We start from the raw sequence: 24,645 nt of genomic DNA, 5'->3' as shown, positions 1-24,645 counted from the left end.
CGGTCTGCTGGACGCCCCCATGCACGTGCCCACACGCGCACGCACCCGCACCCGCACCGCGTGGGGTGGGTGGGGGTTGCAGTGCAGTGAGTAGGGACGGGGACCTGGGGCCCCGCACAAACTGCCCTCGCTGCCCTCCTGGCTCTGCGGTGATTCCGTAGGTCCCTACGCGTGCCTCCCTGGGTCCGTGCTTCGCTTCCTGCACCCGCCGTGAGCTGCTGTTCGGTCACCTTCATTACCAGAAACTGGTACCCGCCCGGCCGGTGCCCTGCCGAAGCCTCTGGGCAGGAGTGGAGGGCTGAGGTCCTCGCGCCTGCGACCTGGTGGCCAGCAGAGCGGAGACGTCACGGTTTCTGTCCCAGGGCCGGCGAACCCTATGCGCTTTCAGAGGCTCCTGCGTGGAAACTGGCACGCCGGTGACGAGTCGGCACACGCCGAGCAGAGGCCAGCAAGCGAGGAGTGAGGGTGCGGAGAACCGCCCGCGACCCGTCCGGGTTCTGGGCAGTTGGAAGTGCGGTTCTGAAGGCCTCAGGACGGTTGCACGTGACGGCTGTGATTTGTACCCACGCCCTACAAACCGTGAGCGGTTTGTGTTTTGCATTGACGTGTCCCAGTTTTGGCGTGCGTGTGTTCCGTGCGCCATGACGTGGGCTGGAGTCCGCAAACGGGCAGGAGGGTGGCACTTCGCGCTCTGACACTCAGCTCCCGGTGGCACCTGGGATCAGTCCTTCTGCCTTCTTACGGGTGCAGATTCGTGTCTTAAAAATCGCCTTACCACACATTTTCTCCTTAAAAAAATTTTTTTTTGACATTTATTTTTGAGAGACAGAGGCAGAACACGAGTGGGGAGGGGCAGAGAGAGAGGGAGACACAGAATCCGAAGCAGGTTCCAGGCTCTGAGCTGTCGGCACAGAGCCCGACGCGGGGCTCCAACTTGCAAACCCTGAGATCGTGACCTGAGCTGACTTTGGACGCTTAGCCGACTGAGCCACCCAGGCGCCACCCATTTTCTCCTTTTAACGACTGGTGTGCTGGTTTTGGGTCTTGGACTTTGTAATTGTCCGGCTGTGGGAAAGCGAGTGTGTTCTCAGGACTTGGGGGCATGTGTGTGATTATCTGGTCAGACCGGGGCTGACCTGTGCGTCTTCCCAAGCCAGACATATTGTGGTTCTGTTGCGGGAAGTTCGTGTGTGTGTGTGTGTGTGTGTGTGTGTGTGTGTGTGTGATGTCACAGGTGTGACGGGCGCACGGCAGCACGCGTGTGCGGTGTGAGCAGCTGGGTGCCTGTGCGTGCACACGTCTGGGTGGGCGCATGGACGCAGACCCCAGCCCTGAGGCCGTGCCCTCGGTGCTGTCACACAGGGCGCAGCTCTGGCCGGCCGAGTCCCAGGGGAGCAGCAGGGTGACTCAGCAGCCCTGTGGATAATTAACCGACACGAACACAGGCTATTTTTAAATGTGGTTTGTGGCCGCTGACCCTCTGGCTCCAACTCTGCCGTCGCCATCCCTAGGTCTCTTTCAGCCCCGCGTAGAACTGTAAGCTGGCAGCATTTTGAAACAAGAGGAGGTTATAAACTGAGGGCGACAGAAATGGAGTAGCCAGAGAAAGGTGTGTTTTAGGTCAGGGGGAGGAGGTGGGGTGAGATGTAGACCTTGCCAAGTGGCTGCCGTTCTCAGGTGACTTCAGGGCACAGGAGTCAGACGCGCATGTCAGTTCCCATTTTGCAGTTAGCAGCCTTGCTCACCGTCTGGGTGCAGCTTACTGTCCTCCCGGGGAGGGTCTGGTTCTGCGTGTTGGCAGCCCCTGCAGGGGCTTCTGAGGACGTGGGGGCCCTCCCCTCACGTGGGTGCAGAGGAGAAACATCAGAGAGCAGGCCGTAGACTTTGCAGAACAGGTAAAGCCCGGGTAGGTGGCCGAACCTTCCGGGCTCCTGGTGCGAGGCTCAGAGAGGTCACGGCCGACTCAGCACAGCGTGCTTTCTGGCCACCGGCTCACTTTGGTTCCTGGTGATGTGATCACCCACCGCTGCGTAGAGGTGAGCTGTGCTTGGACAGAGGCGTGCAATTTGCTCACTTCTGAATCGGGAAGCAGCGGCGTGCAATTTGCTCACTTCTGAATCGGGAAGGGGAACCGAACAGCTCGTGAGGTTTCTGTTTAAAGAGAAAACTAATTAGTATCGACTTCGATGACGTCTCTAGCAAGTCAGGCACAAGGCGGAGGCTGGACCTGTGCCCTCACAGTAAGTCCCGGGAGAAGCTGTCCCCATCCCGTCACCTCCCACGCAAGCCCACGTGCACACACACGCATGCACACACACACACACACACACACACACACACACACACACACACACGTGCATACCTGTGCACAGATGCATGCCATCATCGAAGTCTGGAAATTGCCTGCACAGAGTCAGTGCTTAGCAATACTGCTTTTCTGGGGGACTCGTGGGCGGCTCAGTCAGTTTAGTGTCCCGACTCTTGGTGTCGGCTCAGGTCACCATCTCACGGTTCAAGGGTTCGAGCCCCGCGTCAGGCTCTGCGCTGACAGTGTGGAGCCTGCTTGGGATTCTCTCTCCCTCTCCCCCTCTCTCTGCCCCTCCCCTGCTTGCACTCTCTGTCACTCTCAAAAAAATAAATAAACTTAAAAATGGTGCTGGTTTTCTGGATGTCTCCGCAGAGCTGACCATGTCCCTAAATAGGGGAGAGACGCAGTAAGGGGTGTGGCTGGCCAGATGAAAAGCCCTGTTTCTTGGCCCACTTACCCCACACCTTTGCCCCGGAAAGCTGGTGACCGCGGTGGCCAAGTTACTGGCTGGCCCCGTTGGGATCCTGCCGTGCAGGACCCACTCAGCGAAAGGGACGCCAGGCAGGGCCGGGGGCAACAGGGCCACGGGGTCCTTCCCTTGGAGCTCAGCCAACAGAATTTGATGGAGACGCTTTCCTACGCTTTAAGAAAGTTTTAATTCATAGATTTGGGGCTCCCACTTACTTAGTCATCAGCTCCTAGGAAACAGTCTCAGAAATCCTGTTGTGCAACTGCTTCTCAAAACAGCCATGGGGCTGGAATGACTGAGAAAATAGGAAGTAATCGGGGCTTTTCCGAGTTCTTCTGAGAGGCATCGTCCACCGGAGTTTATGATTCTTCCCGTCTGGACTCTGTACAGACGGGGTGGGGGGGGGTTTGAAGCGAGCCGTCCCTCAAAATGGGGAACGTGGTTCCCTGTTGGTCAAAAGAGGGGGACGGATGAAAAGTAAGGGATGAAGAAGTCAGTGACGGAGGAATGACGTGGGCTTCTTTCCCTTTGTGTTTTAACCAAGAGCATTCTGAGTGCGGCCCCACGGTTTCCGCTCCTGCTACGGTGTAGGCAGCCTGCCTGAGATTCCAGAAAAAATTCAGTGATGTGATTTGGGAAGAGCTGCTTCAGTTATCAAGTCAAATGTAAAACGGTTCTTTCCACTGGGTACGTCCACTGGAGCAGAATGGTTGAGATCTAATACTTACGCGATGCCTGCAACACTTCACGCGACACAGGGAGTCTGCGTGTTTTATACTCGCTTACACACTTGTAACCGTAAAAGGCTGTCCGACCCCCAGCTCGGCGTCCTGCGTGGAGGAGACGGCCGTCCACACCCGCCTGCTCTCGCCGGCCTGCTCGGCCTTCTCCGCGGCCTCCTCCCTGTGCCCGGCTCTCTGGTGCGCACTTCGTGCTAGGCCAGGGCCACCCGTGTCGTGAATCAGCTAGAAAGAACCACGACAGAAGAAATGCTTGCTGTTTATTTTAGATGTTTAGCTTCCCGAAAGAATAACGTTTTCGCTTCGTGGGCACGTCGATGGCGGAGCCTGGCAAGTGCTCGGAAAGAGCTGTCCCCGGGGCTCCGCGGTCCATCTCATCGGGAACGACGCGTGACGCGACCCAAAGCTGACCTACGCAGTGTCCTGTCTGTGGAAGGACCTAGAAGATCGCGCCTCGCCCCGTGTGCAGTGGACCGTGCGCCCCTTTGAAGTGTTCCCGCCTTTGTGCAGGTGCCTGTTGGGGTGCCCGCCCCCGCCGTGGCCAGTCCCCTGGGCCCTGCCTTCCACGTGGCCGCCCACGCGGCCTTGGCCGGGCCCTCCTGCTGTTGTCAAGTGAGCGTGGGTGGGGAAGGGTCAGAAATGTGGCGGCCGTGCCCCAGTTGCACACGTGGCTGGTGGGGGGGGGTGCAGTCTTGATGATTCTCCTGGGGTGTCCTGTGGTCTGTCAGCTGGGCAAGTGCAGGCTGGCCCCATCCGGGAGCCCCAACTACAGGGAGGCACCGACTGTAGAAATGGTTTTCAGTTTATCACCTCCTTCCCACGCACAGTCTGAAATTACTATTCGTGGTGTTTCCCCTGCGAGGCTGAGGGCTGCTGCTAACTTGTACCCGGGGCAGAGCACAGAGTGGGACTCGTAACAGATGTGCGGGTGTCACTTGTGGGATGCAGGCTGGCTCCTGCGCTGGGTTCCACCGCGCAAGGGGGTTTTCCGTCTTGGATGTCGGCGGCCATGCGACTAGAACTCGGACCTCTGGACGTAAGTCTAGAGACAAGGACCGTAGCCCCACCTTCTTAGACTGGACCTGATGCTCACACCCTACATCACTCCTGTATTTTCACTCTGAAAGGAACTGGTTTGAAGCCACGGTAAACATACCTGCCGATACAAACGTTCAAGTCCATTACTAAATTACCAAAGTATCCTGAATCAGTTGCTAGAACATTAAATCAAGTTTGCACAAGTTGGACAGTTGAAGGGATGTGGTGCCGGCTGTAAAAAGCCCCCCAGAGTCTAATGCATCCACGTATATTATTTCTTCTAACTTCATTTTTGCCAAATAATTCAAGTGGGTCATTAGTTTAAAAATTTTTTTTTTACATTTATTTATTTTTGACAGAGACAGAGCACAGGCGGGGGAGGGGCAGAGAGAGAAGGAGACACAGAATCGGAAGCAGGGTCCAGGCTCCGAGCCGTCAGCACAGAGCCCGACACGGGGCTCGAACGCCCAGACCACGAGATCATGACCCGAGCCGAAGTCGGACGCTTAACCGACTGAGCCACCCAGGCGCGCCCCAGTGGGTCATTAGTTTCAAGCGCTCCTCAGTTTAACCCTCTGGAAATATTGATGAACAAACACACAAACAGAAATACGTCTAAATGCTGAAGAAGCCGTTTCAGAAGTGTGCGCGATTCTATTGATTATTTAAAGCACATTCTTTGTGTGCGTCCGTTGCTGATAAATCGTGTTGTTTGTCAGGAGCCGCCTCGGTCAGTCCGGTTCTGAGCTCCAGGGACCACACAGGTGGCGGCCTCGATAGGGTTATAGGTTGTGAGCAGGTGCCATCTAGTGGTGGCTTGCACACATGACGCCCTGCGCCCGGCTCCTAAAGTGGCCGCCCGCGCGGAAAGCCCTCTTCCCAGCAGCTCGAGCACAGACCCTGTTACGAAATGGCCTTGGTTCTGCAGGTCAGACACGTGCCTCATTTTAAACCCGGAGACTAATAAATAATCCAATTTTCTTTGTTTTTTAAAAAGGATCATTATAATTTCTTTGCAGATACATGGAATTTGGGTTTTGTTTTTCCGGGTAATTGAGCAGCAGAAAAGGTTGGAAACCCCATCACTGCCGGCCCGTGCGTCCCGTTCGCTTGGGCTGGAGGTTTACAGCGTCACTTCTCAAATCTTCCTCATTTTTGATCTCCTAAGAACGCTTGTTGTGAGAGAAGAAGCAGGTGGTTTAAGTCATGTGCTTTCTTCGTAATGTTCGACAGCCGTTCTAGACTCCTGCCCGGTGAGGAAGGCGGCCGGCTGGAGGGTGATGGCAAAGGAGCATCCAGTGCTGACCTGTCCTGCTCTGGTCCTTCGTCTGTGTTTCTGTGGTCACATTTCAAAATCCAAAAGTGGTTACAATTACCTTCTTTCCAACAATTACTTGGGCCGTTCTTCGTTCTTTGAGGATGTGATTTCCTTTCCTTTCAAGTTGGAAATGCTTGTTGCTTTTCAGAGCACGGTTTGTAAAGTTTGTTTAATTTCTTTCTTTTTTTTTTGCATTTGCATTTTTTTTCACATGGGCGAGTTATAGTTTGCTGTTAGATTTGGGGGGGAGGGGGGCATATACAGTAGATAGCAGCTATGAAAATAGGCTTGAATTCTGTTCACTTCAGCAAGGAGAGGATGTTTTTAAGCACAGCAACTACCGAGTGACGTGTTTTATACTTGAGTCAGGATGCAGTTGGCAAGTTCGAGATTTCTAGAATGTGGTTGTGTTTATGGTAGAGCATACCTGCCGTTCAACAGCTGAGGGCTCCGTGGAGACTCGAGATACCTGATGAACCTTTAAAACCTGGTTTTGCTTAGTGCTTAATAGGAAAGTGTTTGAAAAAGTTAGTTCCCAGATTTTGAGCTTTGGATTTTCTTGTGGAAACTGGCTAACTTAGTCAGAAATCCTGTGTTTAACTTGTAACGGTTTTTCTTCAGAAATGAAAATAACGGCTTCCAAAATGCTAATGTACTTACCTATTTTTCTATTAACGTAAATAAGTTAAACTTTTCCAATTTACTGCAAGTTTACGTTAATAGATCAGTTGTTTAAAATGAAAACTTGTACACTGTACTCAGTCACACAGGAAAAGTAGCCAGAGCAACTTAGGGAATAAAATATATGTTCATTTATAAAAATTTAAAACTACGATTACTTAGCTGTGGCCCATTAATTTAGGACCAGCACTTTGCTTATCATTTAGACTTGCTTCTTTTTGTAGTTCACGCTGCATGTGTACTGACGTAAATGAGAGAGATTTAAAACACTTCCTCAAAAGAAGTTTTTCTGACCGTAGGACTGAACTGTCCTCCATAGATACTGGACCGTTAGAAGCCATTTTTATTATTCTCTATGGACAAAGACTTCCAAAGACGGTCATCTTAGGAAGAGTGAAGTGACACCCGCCCCAGGGCATTCTCTTCCATGCTGGTGGTGTTCCTGCTCTTGGAGGGGATCACTGTGTCCTTGCTTGCTGCAGCCTCTTCTTGATCACGCAGCTCCTGAAGCAGGTCCGCTCTTGACCTGTTCTCCTGCGTCCTTCTGTCTTTGGCTCCTGGTTATTTTCCTTCCTTTTTCCAGAAGGAGAACTTCCAGGTTAGGCCAGCCTGTGGCAGTGTGTTTCTGTATTTCCTTTGCTTCACTTGCACAGAAAGCCCGTACGTATTTTTTAGCTGAAAAGCCGCACCCCGTGGAGATGACAGCTGGCACTTTCCTTAAGCATTTTCTACGTCGTATCCAAAACATGACGACAGCGCTCCTGCCTCTCACTTCCGGCCGAGTACTAGGACTTCATCACATTTCATTGAGAATCAGTGGCCCCCGTTCCTGGGTTTTTCTCTAGCCGAAATATCTTTCCAGGGACTCTGTGTTTTGACAGACACGTGTATAGTTTTCTCTTTGTTAATTGTATGTCTGTTGTCTGGGTAACTCCCAGGCTTCAGCCAAATCTCGATGCCCGTTGCTCCCCAAACAGCTTACCTTTATTCTGATCTCACTGTTTCTGGTTACCAGTGGTCTCTTTTTAAGACTGGTAAGAAGGGGGACGTCTGGGGGGCTCAGTCGTTTGAGCATCTGACTTTGGCTCAGGTCATGATCTCACGGTTTGTGGGTTCGAGCCCTGCATCAGGCTCTGTGCTGATGGCTCAGAGCCTGGAGCCTGATTCGGATTCCGTGTCTCCCTCTCTTTCTGCCTTCCTTCGCTCATGTGTTCTGTCTCTCTCTCTCTCTCTAAAATAAGTAGACATTAAAATTTTTTTAAAAAAGGACAGGTAAGAAGGTTATGAAAGAATTGCCGAGAAACATTATTTAAAAACTGTAATGTTTTTCCTGTCACATCGAGGGTTTTGTAACTCATAACACTTGCTATAAAAGTTACTAGAAACTCACAAATAATAAAATTAACTGCTGAATGTTAGACTTTTTTTCACCCAGTGATTCTCAATTTCTAGATTTCTTCAGGCTTGCATTGCTTGGGGTATTTTATCTCTGGAGGGGGGTTATCGTCTGCGCCCTCTAAGGCTCACATCTCTAGTATAGGTGAGGGTTGAGGCCATTTTCTGTCCCAAGTACCTACACATCGCGCATACACCTCTGTGGAATTAGTTCATAGATGTTTTTTTTTCAGCAAAGAGAGCAAGTAGGAAGAGGCGCGAAGGCCGTCTGTAACCACAGCTGCTGCGATGGGAGAGCCGGCCATCTGAATACGCGGTTTGCTCTCGGCCAGAGCACAGCTGCCTTTGGGGTCATCCCTGCAAATATGATGCCTGGATCTTAGATTAAGAGCGTGGGGCCGCTGATGGCTTTCTGTCCTCCGGTTGTACACGGCTCCCCGCAGGTGGGAGGAGGCCCCTGGAGAAGCGGCCGCTTCCTGCTTCCTGCGCGGCCTGGCACACCCCCCGGGAGGCGCCGTCGCGGGGCGGTGGCAGGAAGGCAGCGTGCCAGCGTCTCTGCGGCACCGGGACCCTGGCAGGTGCGCTGGGCCGTCCTCGCCGTTGGTGGCAGCCGGCCGGGCCACCTCAGTCACTGCTGATGTGCTTTATCGCGCTGTCCGTTTGAGGGTGCCCACACACCCTATTTTGGAGAGAAGGTGATGCTTCTAGAATTGCGCGATTTGAGATCATTTGGGTTCAGTGTGAACGGTTCTGGAAATCTGCCGCTCACGTGAGGCCCAGTACTTCACCCTGAGTGCACCCAACCTAGATACAGTTCCGTCTAGGAGAAGCCACGCTGAGCCCCTGCCCCATGGCAGCTGAGTCTCCCCCAGCAAGTGCTCAGGGCCACGCTGGGAGGAGGCAGCCCATCCACACACCCTCCTGAGATAGATCTTTTCTCCTCAGATCACCGTGTGGGGCCTGTGTGTCTGCACAGTGCCCATCTTCCCTGGGAAATAAAAAAAATAATTTCTCTGTTTCATATTCAGCTCACATTGGTTTCAAAAATACTGTTTTTTTTTTTTAATTTGTTTTCAGTTTATTTACTTTGAGAGAGAGAGAGGAAGCACGAGCAGGGAGGAGAGTGGCAGAGAGGCGGGGGGAGAGGGAACCCCAAGCAGGCTCTGCACTCAGCACAGAACCCGACGCCGGGCTCGAACTCCCAAACCGTGAGATCGTGACCTGAGCTGAGGTCAAGAGTCGGACGCTTAACTGAGTGAGTCCCCCAGGCGCCCCATATCTAGTTTATTTTTCAGAAGGTGCGGTCTGTGCCGATCACAGAGGTGGAGTACTTGTTCGATGGTTTGCCCTAGCGGCTGGAGAACGGACAGCTGGGTGATCGGCAACGCCTCTTTGTGGCCTGGCTGATGACGCTGGCACAGGGGACGGTGAACGGGCAGCCTCAGTTAGGTTGTGGCCGTGATAAAAATCCAAGTTCCGTTCTTAGGTCTGTGGGAACTTGGCAGTGGGAAGGCAGCCTTAATAATAGGAAGTCTTTATTTTTTAGCGCAAGCTAGACAAAGGATATTGTCCCAGCTGGACCTTTTCTTCATAAAGTCTGAGCAGGTGTCTGATTTCATGCGTGGACCGAGAAATTGCAGAGGGTGGGTCGTCTTAAGAGCGCCCCAGGTCTGAGCGGTGCAGGGGTCCTGGTGCCATAAACCGCGAAGACCCGCAAGCCTGCCCCGTACACGGGCTTTACTACCGCTGCTGTATTCCTAGGACCCCCACCCGACACACGCCAGGTTGGTAACTAGGTTGGTAGGTTGTTTTTTTTTTTTTAGTGTTTATTTTTGAGAGCAAGAGAAAGAGGGGGGTGGGAGGGGCAGAGACAGAGAGGGAGACACAGAATCCGAAGCAGGCTCCAGGCTCCGAGCGGTGAGCACAGAGCCCGACGCGGGGCTCGAACTCACGGGCCGCGAGATCATGACCCGAGCTGAAGTCGGACGCCCAGCCGACTGAGCCACCCAGGCGCCCCCCTGGGTTAGTAGTTTTGCTGTATGTTGCCGGGACTTTGAGGTCCTGTGACTGCCTACACGTGCGTTACTTCTCATCTCTGTGGGCCCTTGAGAAGTATGTGCTGAATTAACTGATTCATACTCCACTGCCTGCTTCGCAGGTCCTTTCCTATGTGCTGTCTCTGTACGTGTGAATCTTGGACATGAAGGGACTCGTTTTATTTTTTTGCGTAGGCCCCACACCCAGCCTGGAGCCCCACGCGGGCTTTGAACTCACGATGCTGAGATCAAGACCTGGGCTGAGATCTAGAGTTGGACGCTCAACTGGCTGAGCCACTGAGGCGCTCCTAAATGACCTGTTGCGCTCGTTCGTTCATTCGATCATTCGCTCTGCATTCATGGGACATCTACTCATGCCAGGTGTGGTAGATGCCGGCAATAACAGCGTTGGAATAAAACGCGGTTTCTCTTTTGGCAGCTCAGGTCCTTTCCGGGAGAGGCAAAGAGGAAACACACACACGCACACCCACGTACGACAGCAGGGAGGAGAAATGCCGGGGCGGCACAGCGGGGTAGTGGGAATGGGGTGTGCGGGGGCTGATGTTTTATGCAGGGTGGTCTGGGAGGGGCTCCTGGCGAGGGAGCGGAGCCTGGTGACTCCCTGGGCGCCGTGTTTCGGAGCGAACGGCAAGCACAGAGCCCTGAGGGGTGGTGTGGTTGGCGCACGGAGGCCCGCCCCGCTGGTCAGTGCTCGTGCTGGGTTAGGCTGAGCCCCTTCCTCGTGGTCGCACGTGTGTCCCTAACACGGCATTTTGCAGACCATCTCAGTGACCTTGTTCCATAACTTGTAAAGCATTCCTGCCGTTACGTGAGCGGGTTTGCACGTGTAGTTAGAGCAGAGGAATTGAAAGGGAAGGCGGGGCGGGAGCTTGGGACATACGGTCTTGGAATACGGGTCCCTCCCCCCAGGTCGTGGTTCTGCCTGGGGCAAAGTGTGGTGGCTGGACTGAGGCCGGATGTGGCCCCGCGCTCCCCCTGCTCGCCTGGCCCCACCCGCCCTCCGCTCGGCGACCCGCGGGGTCTCCCTGTGCCGGTTCCTGGTTGGAGACCCCCATGTGCCTGGAGCCGTGTTGCCCCAGAGCCTGCACACCGGAGCCTGGTGCTCCTCGCCCTCTGCTCCTCTGCGCGACCCCTCGGTCTCGTGGGGTCAAGGAGCAAAGGGCCAACCCGAGCCTGGCCGCGGGCCTTCTGTGCAGCACACGGGTCCTGTCCGAGGCCTCCGCCGACTCCGCGTTGGGATGGGACTGGTTTTGGTGGCGGCTCAGCCGCTCGTTCACCGCTGAAGGCGGAGAGCTGGGCGGTGACTGGGGGAAGGGCCACCGCCCTGCGTCTTCAGCGTCCCTGGCCTTCCTCTGCGTCCGGCCACGCTGCGCCCTGGGGCCCCGTCTGTGTGCTTGTCCCCTGTGATGTCCTGCGCCCCGGGCCCTCGGGCTCCGTGCCCCAGGGCCCAGGCCAGAGTGGACGTGCTGTCGCCTTCCTGTCTGCCTTTATCTGGCTGTCCGGCCACCTGCAGGAGTCCCCTCCATCTTCCTTCCTCTCAACTTGGGGCCCGGGGGTCTGGAAGCCGCCCAGGAGCCTGCGGTGGGAAAGGGTCGCCGGGCGACGCTGGCATGGCCGACGTGTGGCCGCCGCTGCCCTTACCTGGGCCCCCGGGATCCTGGCCCCTGAGGAATGTTCCAGAGCGCCTGGTATGCTCATTAGCCAACAGGCCCTCGGCCCGGAACCCTGCGGTCGGGGGTGGAGGAGGGCTGCCTGCCGCGACCCTCGGAGAACAGCCCTCCGCACTTGGCGCTGTCCGCGCCCCGGGGGCCACGCTTGCCACGGTCCTCACGTGCGAAGCCCAGCCCCTGCTTCCTCTCTGCCACGAGGCCCCTGGCCACATGGTTCCATCGTGTGGGCCGAAGGCCCGGCCCACCTGCCAGCTTTGCCGTCTGTGCCCGCAGCCCCGGAGTCAGGCCTCTGAGCTGTGGGCACAGAGGGACCGTCAGGGCACAGAGGGACCGTCAGGGCACCACAGCACGGGCTGGGGTCCGGGCTCCACACCTGCCGGCCCCCGGCTGCTCCCTGCCTCGGCTGCCCCGTCTGCAGCAGCACTGGCCTCCCGAGACACGCCGGCCAAGCAGGTCACCAGCGCGGAGGGCTCAGCACGGGCCCTCTGGCCACAGCACCACACTCACGCGTCCGGGTGGGTGGCCCGGCCCGTGGGCTGGGGCCGGGCAGGTGACGACAGCCACGTGAGTCGTCCCTCGGCAGGCCAGGCTCTCAGAAGCTCGGGGCCACGCCCTGAGGGCCGCTGCCCTGAGACCAGGCTGGGTGGTGCTGGCCCGGGATCACGCACGGTCTCCAGGTCGTGCCAGCTGCTCCGCGGACCCCCGTGCCGTTCGCGAGGGTAGCCTGGCTGACGGGCAGCGGGGCGCGGGCCCCAGCCACCGGCGACGTGGCCCTGTGGGGAAGGCTGCAGACGTGGGGCAGCGGCAGCGCGTGTGGACGGACCAGCCGCCCTCCCGTCTCCTGCGCCCCCGCCGCAGACGTTTCCAGATGCTGCGGTCCTGTAAGACGTGCTCACCTCGGTGCCCGAATGAGTCCTCTGTTGACACAGCCTGGCTCACTGGGGGGACTGGTCACAAGTCCGTTGATAATGGGGGCAAGTCAGTCCGTAAGGGGCGGTCCGATGGCGCTCAGCGCACTGCAGGCTGCTGCCTCACTCTGAACGGTGTGCTGAGGGGGTCCAGGGGGCGTCCGCCGTCAGGAACTGTGTTCCTGGTCTTGTGCTTCATGAGGAGCTTCTGTTGTGTTGTTTGTTTGAACCCAAAGAGTGGGAAGATAGGAAAGTAATGGACGTAGGACGGGGTCGGGGGCGCCGGGTGGCTCAGTCTGCTAAGCGTCCAGCTCTTGACTTCAGCTCCTGATCTCATGGTTCGTGAGTTCGAGTCCCGTGTCAGGCTCTGTGCTGAGAGCGCAGAGCCTGCTTGGGATTCTCTCTCCCTCGCTCCCTCGCCTCCTGCCCCTCGTCCACTCCAGTGCACGTGCGTGCATGCTCTCTCTCTCTCTCTTTCTCTCTCTTTCAAAATAAATAAATAAACTTAACAAAAAGCAGCGCAAACGGGCAGAGTCACGTGGGGAACACAGCGACCCGAGGTGGCCTGCATCACGAGTGAGCTCTGCATGAGGACTGGGGACCAGAGACACGGCTCCCGTAAGAACGCAGAGTCCCCAACCAAGAAACCCCGTCCCCCCTGAGCACCCCGCCGCTACTGAGTGATGCACGGTAGCCCCTGGGTGATAGAGTAATGTGCTAGAGAGAGAGAGGGGGAGAGAGAGAGGGAGAGAGAGAAAGAGAGAGAGAGAGAGAGAGAGAGAGAGAGAGAGAGAGAGAATGAGCGGGGGAGGGGCAGAGGGAGAGAGAAGCCCAAGCAGGCTCCGCGCTGTCAGCACAGAGCCCGACAGAGGGCTCGAACCCACAGCTGTGAGATCACGACCTGAGCTCAAGTCAGGGGTCGGGCGCCCAACCAACCGAGCCCACCCAGGTGCCCCGGTAACGTGCGATTTTTAGTTGTCGATTACACAGTGGCAAAGCATTACACCATAGGCGTACCTGTGCAGAAAGGGGAATCGCATGGAAATGAGGACACTGAGGAAGCCCAGGGCTCAGCGGCTCATTTCCGTCGTCACCTGTCACTGGGTCCCTTGTTTGAGCCTCAGAGGTGGAGGCCCGGTGGGCTGGGCGGCCACGCGGTTCCCGGGAGCTGACTTGGGGCTCCGCTCGCATCACCCCGGGAGCCGTGGCTGCTCCTCCCACGCAGCTTTCTCCCCGCCGGCCTCCCCTGCGACCAGGTCCTCGGTGACCCCGGGTGTTTGTCCTCGGTCGGGGCCACGTTTGAATCTCCTAGAGGCCTTTGGAGAAAAAGCTGACGGTGTGGGCTGCGCCCCTGAAAAGCCGGCTCTAGGTCTGAGCACTGGCCTTGGGAGTTTCTTACCAGTGATGGTTCATGTCGTTCCGGATGATTCCAGCGTGCAGACAGAACGCTGCCCTTGATGAACAAATCATTGCCTCGCTCCTTCCGTACTGAGTGAATGTCAGAGTTTGTGGCGGTACAGCCTCAGCCCTCGATTCTGGGTAGAACAGTCCAAGAGCCTGCAGTCCTTCCTCACATTGCTTGGTTTCCAGAAACCTCCCCCTACAGGCCTGTTTCGGACACGCTCCCTTCTTCTGGTTCCTCTTAGCATTGGCTCCGAGCTGGGGCCGGGCTCTTCTGGATGTGTGCTCCCCTGTGTCCTTGCTTCCCAGGCTGGGCCTGAGGATGCTGTCCTTGATCTGACACACTGAGCTTGTGGTCCCCTAGGACCCTGGCGTCTTTTTCACAGCACAGCTCTTAAGCCAGACCTTTCACTTCTGTGCTTTCTGTTCTTCCTCGTGGGACTGTATGTTGTTAGTTTTCAGCTTTTCCATCTTGTTGAGAACTTTTGCATCTTTGTTCTTTTGTTGAAGATTTTGGCTCTTTCCTAGCTGAGTGGCAGACTTAGATATCATAAACACCTTCGTCCCATTTCTTCGTTGAGGCCGCTGATAAAAGTAACGGTGGCTGCACAGCCACCATCAGGCCCTTTGTCCTTGTTGGTCCTGGGCCGGGGCGTCCGGTCAGCTCACGGTCCTGCTCAGGGTTCTCAGCCGGGCCTTGTGTCGTCTTGTCCCTAGACTGTCAGGAGAGGCCTGGCCCAGGCGTCGCCCTGTCCCCTGAAAAATCGGCGTAGTAAGCCTTTCCACAGACGGAATCATGCCATATACTCCACGGGCTTTTATGGTGCTGGGTGTTTTTTGTTTTTGTTTTTGTTTTGTTTTTTTTACCGACCTTGGGGTAAATTTTATACACGAAAACACCAAGGCACGCAGACTTTCGTCTTTCTTGGCGGGTCAGTTGCAAGATGTGTTTTGATCATGCCAGCGTTTCCGCAAACCGCCTGCGCTGCTATTCTGTGCGACTGGAGCCCCGCAGACGCGCAGGGGTGGGGCGTTCAGGGATCCGGAGGCAGGTGTGCCGGGCGTGCGGCACCAACACGCTGCTGCATTCTGTCGTGGGGGCGGAGGGCCTCGAGAGAAACGTGCTCGTCTACAGATGTGGTCGAGCCGAGCGTGTCGCACGGAGACGCTGTTCCCTGCCCTGTGGACGCTTGTCCCTGGAGCTGAGCCGCCCAGCGGGCACCACCTCCCTGCGGGGAGCAGGGCTGCACGGTGGGCCCGGTTCTCGCGGCCCGCAGGTCCCGGCAGGCAGCCTGGCAGGGGGGCCGGGTGGGAATCCAGGGGTGCCTTTTCCTCCTTCGTGCTGGGGCAGGAAGGGTGTGGGCACGGCCCCGGTAGCATGTGCTGCTGAGCTGGAAGGTGCCGGAAGGCATGCTGAGTGCTAAAGGTGTTCGGCCGAGTAAATCAAACGTCCCGTGGGGGTGACGGCATCCGTTGCAGAGGCTAACGGCAGAAAAGAGGAATCAGTCAAGCTTTTCGAATGTATCTGTTAGAAAGGAGATTGTGGAGATAAAGAGCGGGAGACCACAGTGCAGTTGTCGAAGGACCTCTTGGTGGTGATCCCAGCACAGCCATTTCTGGGCTTGGGGCGAAGGGCACTGGTATTTCCAAGGCTCCTTCGAATCAGGGTTGCATCACCGACTTTTTTCTTTTTAAAGATTCTCAGTGATGGATCTCCGACTTCTGTATAATTTTAATAGCTTGGAAGTTTTACCTTTGAAGACAGTCCCCCCCGCCTTTCCTTCTCAGCCTGGAGCAGGACCAGGCCGGCACTGAAGGCCGTGTGTGCATCTGCCGCTGTGTTCCTTGCCTTTCTCGCTCCCCGTTGCTGGGGGGGAGCTCCGCGTCTGAGATGATGAACTTGGCTGCACCTGGGTCGGCGGCTCCAGGCCTCCTGTGGATGCTGGGTTCCCCTGGCAGCCCTTTCCTGCCGAGCCCGAGCCCCGGGCAGGACCTACAGGCGCTCCCTGGGGATCCGGAGAGGCTAGGAGAGCCCTTTACGTTTTTGAGATTCCATACATGAGAGCTGTCATTCTCGGAAATAGATCACGACCGTTAGGAAGCAGAGCACAAGGAGAGACAGGAGCGTCCCTCCTCGAAGCCCTGAGGGGCAGCGGGCTCAGGCAAGCATCTTGCTTGCAGTGTGAGCAGCAGCCCGTCAGAGCGTGAGTTGGAGAGGCTGTTGTGCAGGAGTGCAGGTGCACCGCGGCCAGCGGCCCCATCGAGCATCCCCTGCATCAGGGCGAGGACAGGACCCAGGCCCGCGGCTCCATGGGGCCGTTTCCTGGGCCCCACCTGCCTCAGCCAAGCAGCGATGCACAGGCCTGCTTCTCAGGGGTGGGTTTATTAATTGAGGGGAAAAGAAAAGAGGCCCGAATAGGCGCTAAGAATTAAGTGCCTTAAAGATGGGTATAAAATGGAAACAGGGCTGCACAGTGAAACCCAGATCAGTCGTCAAGGTGGAAGGGGAGCACGAAAGATGGTTCGGGTGGTGAATTTTTTGTTCTGTATGTCTTCCCACGATGAAAAGAATTAGAGAAAGTTAAAGGGGAGTAATTTTTCTTACCGAATGTCCTTCCTGCGTGTCTCGATTTAATCGTGGGTGCGCGTGTGCGTGTGTATGCATATGTGTGTGTATACGGTGTTGCTTCAGGGGTTTCAAACTGTGAAGTCCCTTGCTCCCCTGAACTTCCTGGACTGGTGGGGTCTCCGAGGGAGGTGTGCGTCCGTGCGCTTGTGCAAGTGCACACACACAGTGAGCCGAGCAACTACAGATGTGGGGCGCGTGTCACGGCCTCAGAAACCTAATTAGTGCTGCAGTTTTGAAGCCATTTCCAGGAGGGTCCTATTTAGAAAGAAACTGAGGAATTTAAGGCGCGTGTAGCCCACACACATCATTTGGGCCCAGGAGAGAGCAGGCCATGGAAGGATGACTGTGCATGTCCACATGTGTGTGCACACGTGTGCATGCGCCTGTTTTCACACGCACACGCCTGTTCGCTGTGTGCGCCCATGTGCTCACCCTTTCATGCACCTGTTTTCACACGTACATACCTGTTGACTCCGTGCGCCCATGTGCTCACGCATTCATGCACCTGTTTTCACACACACATACCTGTTCACTGTGTGCCCATGTGCTCAAGTGTGCATGTGCCTGTTTTCACACACACACACACCTGTTTACTGTGTGTGCCCACGTGCTCACGCGTTCATGCACCTGTTTTCACATGCACACACCTGTTCATTCTGCGCCCATGTGCTCACGCGTGCATGAGCATTTTCACACGCACACACCTGTTCACTGTGTATGCCCATGTGCTCATGTGTTCATGCACCTGTTTTCACACGCACACACCTGTTCACTGTGTATGCCCATGTGTTCGCGTGTTCATGCACCTGTTTTCACACGCACACACCTGTTCACTCTGTGCGCCCATGTGCTCACACTTGCGTGCGTGTTTTCACACGCACACACCTGTTCACTCTGTGCGCCCATGTGCTCACACTTGCGTGCATGTTTTCACACGCACACACCTGTTCACTGTGTGCACCCACGTGCTCACGCGTTCATGCACCTGTTTTCACACGCACACAGCTGTTCACTCTGTGCGCCCATGTGCTCACGCGTTCATGCACCTGTTTTCACACGCACACAGCTGTTCACTTGTGCACCCATGCATGGGCATGTTTTTGCACGCACCCACCTGTTCACGTGTGCACATGTGTGACTGTGGCAGGAATTACTGTGTCATGTGGCACTGGATATGTGGACGCAGGGTGGGGACTGAGGCGTGCTTCCTGGGGGCCGTGCAGGTCTGGCCACTCTGCACGAGGACCGTGCTTCGGGACAGGGTGCCCTGGCGGGAGGTCACAGCTGCAGCCCCCGCAGGCAAGAGACCAGCGGTACCCCTCGGAGCCTGTTTCTCAGCTGCAGACACTATTAGCCTGGTGGTCAAGGTTACAAGCAGCTGTTTATGGAGGCACATCAGGCCTGGAACTCAGAACCCAGCGCCCTCCGTTTAAGCCTAATCAAGTGCTCAGGGCAGGCTGCCCACCGAGGAGGTGTGGCTCGTGGAGCAGGTGGCTGGGGACGTGCAGGCACCCTTCATGCCCGGCGGGTGTGGCCTGTGGGAGGTCCACTTCTAGTTGAAACGCCTGTGAGTAAAGTTGGAAATGGGACTGAAGGACCCGGGAGCAGAGACCTGAGTCCCGCTTCCCTGGGGCCCCGGGGCGGCCCCTCTGTGCCTGCTTTTGGTCTGGATGCCCGGAAGCTTGGCAGCCTTGAATGACCCCACTGGCTTGGTGGGGGCAGCTGTAGATACAGAGGTCGCAGACGGGCTGGGCCTTCTCCACGGTGACCCGGGAGTCCCCAGCCCTGTACCTGAGGAACCTCCCTAAGAAAAGGGCTCCAGGGGTCATGACCACCGTCTCCTGGTTCGAAGCATCACCTGGCTCCTGGGCTGCTCTCCTGCCCCCTCCTTTGACCTCAGATGGTCAGTGTCCCCACTCTGAACTGCCCTCCCCCTCCTGCGGTTGGAAGGCTTTCGGGAAGGAGTTCCTTTGCTCCGTGACCGGCTTCCTGTGACAACAGCTCTGCCCCTGCCCCACGATGGCTTTGATGACCTTTGATGACCTGTGTCATGTCACGTGCGCCTCGTGTTTTAGTGTCTTGCTCAGAGGTTCTGGAGGTTCGGTTGTGGTGTTTTGTCAGCCCTTCTGGGAGCGTCAAGTTCGGGGACTTCGACAGGTGTGCTTTGCAACCCCCGCAGAGGTGCAACATCAGTTTGCACCGGCCTCCTGTTCCAACTTAGGAATTTGACTAATGGTCTTCGGCGTGTGTTTTCATAAATCCGTGTCCCTTTCACACAGGAGAGACGAGGCCCCAGCCCCTGGCATTTCTCTTTGAAAATTTAAAAGTGATTGTGGCATTCTGAGCATCAGTGCGAATCGAACCAAGGCCACCAGGTTTCCGTACGTTTACTCTCCCGTTAAGTGCCCTTTTGTCCAGAGATTCCCAGGGCTGCTCGGCGCCCTTCCGAGCAGGACGTAACATACCCGACTTGGCTTCAGGGTTAGCATTTTGGAGCCGACAGGAATCTGAACGCTTATCCCTGCTCGGTCTTACCCCCTCACCCGTTCTGCACATCACGAATGCCAGTCACGTTTTTTATGTGGACGTCATCCTTGAAAATGGCTTAAGAGTGGCTCACCACCTCCAAACTGAAAATGAACATTTGGTACTATTCCCCTTCAGAGCTGTGTGAAAATGTGTCCTGTGAGGGGCGCCTTCCTGCTTCCGTGAAGATCCCTTTGAAATACTTTTTTTTTTTTAATGCCCATTCGATGGGATTCCTGAGTCTTAGAAAATGTTTAAAGAACGTATTTTTGCAAATAGATCCCTAGATTCCACTGGAATGTGTAAGTCTCTAAGAGTTCTTTCTCCAAGACCAGCAGTATCTAACCCTTGTTAGAACACCTGACATCATAACCCACCTCCACTGTGACGGGGCTCCAGGGAGATAAAATCCCTCTGGTGGTGTGTCTGTGATGCATTTGTCCTCTGTACTTCGGGAAGTTTTAAGACATCCAGACACATCGGTGGACCTTCCAAATGTTGACTTGCGTCTTTCAGTATGTCCGAAGTCATCCTTGCAAACGTCAAACGGAATTTTTCTCAAGTCGGATTGAGTCGCCTTGGGTTGTGGTCTAGTCTGACTCGGCAGAAGCCTTAGCACCTGGGGTCCAAAGGTCACGGAGCCCAGCTCCCAGCTGGTGGTGATTCCCAGTGCAGCCTGGCCGGGGACGAGGCAGGCCTGCCGGTGACAGGGCGTCCACGCGCACCCCTCTTGTCTCTCTTGCAGGAGCATGGCAGGTGGGAACTCTAGCTGCAGAGCTCGGGGTCCCCGTCCCGGGTGCCCTCCTTCTCTTGGACACCCGTCCTGGGAAAGGCAGGGACGGATAGCTTCACTTACCCTCCCTTCTCATGCCTCTGAAGGGAAGCTTCTGGTGTCAAGGTTGTGGACTTGAACATTGGACCTTGTGAGAGAGAGTCATAGGGACCCTTTCTGGATCAGTCTGAAGTCAGCCCGTAGCGTAGACATTTCTGAGGCAGCCACGGGATCCCGTGGGCAAAGGGAGCGGTGTCCCGGCCCAGCCTCTGTGTTGACCACAGGCTGCAGATCAATCTGCCCGCGTCTTTTTGCCTAAGCCCACAGGATCCCTAAACGTGCCTTCAGTTCTTTGACAGTCATGGGAAGCCTTGTGCTATTAGTGAGTGGTTATTTCTTGCTTTTTGATATAACTAGTTGTCCTCTGTTACCTAGTAACTGTGTAGTTACAGCTACCTAGATTTTATTTCTGCTTATAGTCTATTGAGTGATGTAATCAGTTGAAAAAAGAAACCCCACCCCGCACACTGTCCTTTGGCCCTTATATCTGGTCCACTCTTGATGGCGCTGTGGGGTGGGGGGCACAGCCAGGCTCCAGAATCACGCAGTCTTGCTGAGGAACAGCGCACCCGGTGCGCGAGGGCCACAGGGCCTTTGAGCATGCTGCTCTGGGTGTTCTCGTTCTGTTCTGATGAGAGATGGTAACTTCACGTTTTACATTTTGGTCCTCCAGGGGGAAAGCCTCACCGCTGCTGCTTTTCCGAAGAGGTAGCTTCGACTGTGCTCTCCAACGGAGACCGGACTCACGCACCTGGAAGTAAGGCATCAGAGACACATAGCGGTGAGCCCGGAGCGGGGAGCGCAGCTTCTGCGTCCGCACTTGGAAACAGGAGCAGAGACGCCTGCAAGAGAGCAGAGCAGCCGAGGTTTTCTGTGGACTTAAAGATGCCCGCGTTTCACCCAAAGCGGGAGGTCCCCACCCCCAGGGACACTGCAGACTTCCCTTCGCTTTCGGACCAGACTTTTCCAGAAGGAGATCCCCAGCTCTCGTCCGAGAGCCCGGCTCGCCACCCGAAAGACAAGCTGCCTGACTTGCACACTAAGGAACACGCTGGGGGCGGACGGAGGGGGCCGGCCGCAGACCTGACCCCGCTGGACCTCAGTGACAGGTCGACCCGGGATGACCCCGGCCGTAAGGAGCTGGCCTCCTCCCTGCAGGCCGCGCTGGCCGTCCACCCGTGCCCTTACTGCAGCCACAAGACGTACTACCCCGAGGTCCTGTGGATGCACAAACGTATCTGGCACAAGGTCAGCTGCAGCTCCGTGACCCCCCAGTGGATTCCTCCCAACGGTTACAAGAGCATCAGGAACAACTTGGTTTTCCTTGCCCGGAGCGGACGCACGGGGCCCCCGCCTGCCCTCGGGGGCAAAGAGTGCCAGCCCCTGCCCATCGCTCGGTTCACGCGCACTCAGGTACCGGGAGGGGCGCCGGGGCCCAGAGGCGGTTCCTCGCCCCTGGGCGTGACCACGAAAGCCGCTCACCTGCCTAAGAGCAAGGACGGCCACTCCGGGGGCCCCTGTGCGCTTTGGGTGGCCGGCCCCGAAGGGCACCGACAGGCCAGGCCTGGCCACCACGGCCCCGAGCAGCACGGCGCCCCCACGCAGCTGCCCCTGCCCAAGGCCAGGCAGGAGGCCGGCCCCCGGCCGGGGCCCGCGGCGGGCGGCGGTGGCTTCAGCCGAAGCGCCACCCCGACGCCCTCAGTCATCGCCCGGGCAGGCGCCCAGCCCCCCACCGGCAGCAGGCCGGGGGACAAGTGCGGCATCCCCCCCGCGGGGGCCGGCCTCGGTCCCCCAAATAAGCACAGTGCCCCGGACCCCCCGAAAGCCAAATTCGGCCCTCAGCCTCAGGGCCAGCTGCACGTGAAAGGCGACGGGACCCCCGCTCTACCTCCCCGCGAGCCCCCCTCCAAGGCGGGCCAGGAGCTGCGGCCACCGGCCAGCTGTGGAGTGGGCCCCGGGGGAACCGCGGCCTCGCCGGGCCAGCCCCCGCTGCACACCAGCAAGCAGGAGCCTGCGTCCGACGGCCACGAGAAGCGCCTGGACATCCTCAATATCTTTAAGACGTACATTCCAAAGGACTTTGCTTCCCTCTACCAGAGCTGGGGTGCCAACGGCCCTGCACTAGAGCACAGAGGTAAGACGCGTGGGCCCCTTCCCAACCCCCGTGTGAGCATTGTCACCAGGTCCTGGGCCGGCCTCTGGAGGAGCCTCCCCTTAGGAGGTGGGGACGCTGCCTGCCCGGCTGTGATCGCAGAACAGAGAGGGCGGGGCACGTGTGTGCTTCCCTCCGCCCCCCGCCCCCCCCCCCCCCAGCCCTGCCCGCTAGGGTGCACGTGCCTGGTGCTGTGGGCATTATTTACCTGCCGCCCCCTTCAGGGCTTCCCTCATGGTGATGTAAGTTGGAAATGCTGAAGTTGGACAGGGGCAGGCAGCCTTGATGCCCCTCACGCCCTTTGTCTTTTTATTTTATTTTTATTTTTATTTTTTAAGGAAGCCCTGTGCCCAGCATGAGGCTTGAACTCACACCCCCCCGAGATCAAGAGTCACACGCTCTACTGACTGAGCCTGCCAGGCACCCCTTCCTTTGTCATTTCAAACAAAAAATCAGTAGCTGTTCATTGTTCCTTTTCTTTCAAAAGATAAGATTGTTCGTTTAAAGTGACTAGTTAAAAAAACTTTTTTTTTAACGCTTATTATTGAGAGACAGAGAGAGACAGGGCACAAGCAAGAGAGGGCCAGAGAGGGGGAGACACAGAATCTGAGGCAGGCTCCAGGCTCTGAGCTGTCAGCACAGAGCCCGACGTGGGGCTCGAACTCACAAGCCGCGAGATCTTGATCTGAGCCGACGTCAGATGTTTAACCAACTAAGCCACCCAGGCGCCCCTGAAAGTGACTATTTTGAGTTTTATTTCTGTACGTAATTAAAAAATACGTATCAGTTCACTGGCATTAGTGAGCAAAGCCCTGCAGAGTATGAAGGTACCGTGTAACGTTTGGGGGACGGGCTTGTGCTGAGATTCCAGAAGAGACCAGCCTTCAGTGGCCGTCTTCCTTTCCTGCCAGTGTCTGGGCACCGACACCTCCTCGTCAGGGTAATCAGGAACAACTGCTGAACACACGGGTAGGATGCCCTCGTTCCTGATCGTGAACTGCAGGTAGCTGTCACTTAACGCTGGGGAATCTGAGTACTTGCTTTCAAGCACCCGTAGCTGGGCTTTCAGAGAGCCGTGCAGAGCTCTGTCGGTCCGTTCACTGCCCGTCTTTGAATTGTGAATCGTGCACCTGTAACTAAAGTAGGCCAGCGTCAGAAAAGACCTTTTAGATCTGGCCCCTCAAATCCCAGAAGCTGGAAGCACTTATGGGGGGGGCGTGGTTCAGGTTTCGTGGCAGCTGGGTCAACAGTGATGCCCCCGAGTCTGCTGTGTGACATGTCTGTGTGGTCGTGGGTGCCTGGCCGGCAAATGTGGGTCTCTCCCCAAGTTCCTGGTTTTCCCTGGGACTTGGGAGCCCGTCCAGATCCGCAGGCACCCTGGGGCCATCTTGGAATGACGGACCGTGCCTTCGGCTCAGGAGGAAAACTAACGTGTTCCACGGCTCACTGATGTGGCCGGTGGAGTCCGTGGTGGAGGCTGACGTCTGTTTCTGCGTGCTCAGAGGCAGTGCTTCTGGTGAGCTTCCTAGAGTGAAGCTAGTGGCATGGGTGCCCAGAGATCGTTGAGACAGACACACTGCGTGCCCAGGCGCTTACAGGGCCAGTGAACACCCTGTGTCTGTGCACGATTCTCCTCCCTGCAGGCACAGGTGCTCTGAGCTCAGGGCGTAGCTGAGCACTTGCCCTCTGGTACAGGTGGTAGAACAGAACGCAGATACTGTGTGGCTTAGCGTTTAATTTTTGTGTAATGTTTATTTTTGAGAGAGAGAGAGAGAGAGAGAGAGAGAGCGAGAGAGAGAGAGAGAGAGAGAGAGAGAGAGAGAGCGCGCCAGTGAGTGGGGGAGGGGCAGAGAGAGAGGGAGACACAGAATCCGAAGCAGGCTCCGAGCTCTCAGCACAGAGCCCGACGCGGGGCCCGAACCCACGAACGGTGAGATCATGACCTGAGCCGAAGTCGGACGCTTAACCTACTGAGCCCCCCAGGCGCCCCACATTTTTACATGTTAGATCTCAGTTACGCGAGCTTCTCACAATCTCAGCTGTGTTTTCCAGCATTGTAGGTGATGTGCTATGAAATGGAAGAGTAATATATTGGTTGACCTTCAGACCTGGTGGCAACCTCATTTCTTATTTTATTTTATTTTATTTTATTTTATTTTATTTTATTTATTTATTTACGTTTATTTATTTTTGAGACAGAGAGAGAGAAAGCATGAACAGGGGAGGGTCAGAGAAAGAGGGACACACAGAATCTGAAACAGGCTCCAGGCTCTGAGCTGTCAGTACAGAGCCCGACGCGGGGCTCGAACTCATGGACCGCGAGATCATGACCTGAGCCGAAGTTGGACGTTTAACAGACTGAGCCACCCAGGCGCCCCGGCAACCCCATTTCTTTAAGGTTTGGGTTTTCTCGGATCCCAAAGCCAAGAAGTTTTAGGCACCAGGTGGTGGGCGAGTCCCAGTGGGGACCTGTGTTCTTGGGCGTCCAGTCCTTACCTGTGACGGCAGCCTCCAGTGCCAT

At 56.3% G+C, this 24,645-nt stretch overlaps 1 protein-coding gene across 5 annotated transcripts in view; it reads left to right on the top strand.

The window, feature by feature from the left end:
- ZNF516 (zinc finger protein 516) overlaps positions 1–24,645 on the top strand; it is a 126,569-nt gene that overhangs the window by 83,609 nt on the left and 18,315 nt on the right. For all 5 annotated transcript variants that reach the window (XM_045041263.1, XM_045041262.1, XR_006587739.1 and 2 more), the window contains exon 3: positions 20,646–22,106. In XM_045041263.1, the coding sequence (XP_044897198.1) occupies positions 20,646–22,106 (1,461 nt within the window). The remainder of the gene's footprint in view (positions 1–20,645; positions 22,107–24,645) is intronic.

The sequence above is a fragment of the Felis catus genome, chromosome D3 (assembly GCF_018350175.1).
Source record: "Felis catus isolate Fca126 chromosome D3, F.catus_Fca126_mat1.0, whole genome shotgun sequence".
In the NCBI taxonomy this organism is placed as follows: Eukaryota; Metazoa; Chordata; class Mammalia; order Carnivora; family Felidae; genus Felis; species Felis catus.
Note: the sequence above shows the minus strand (reverse complement) of the source record. Positions and strands in the feature narration are given on the sequence as shown.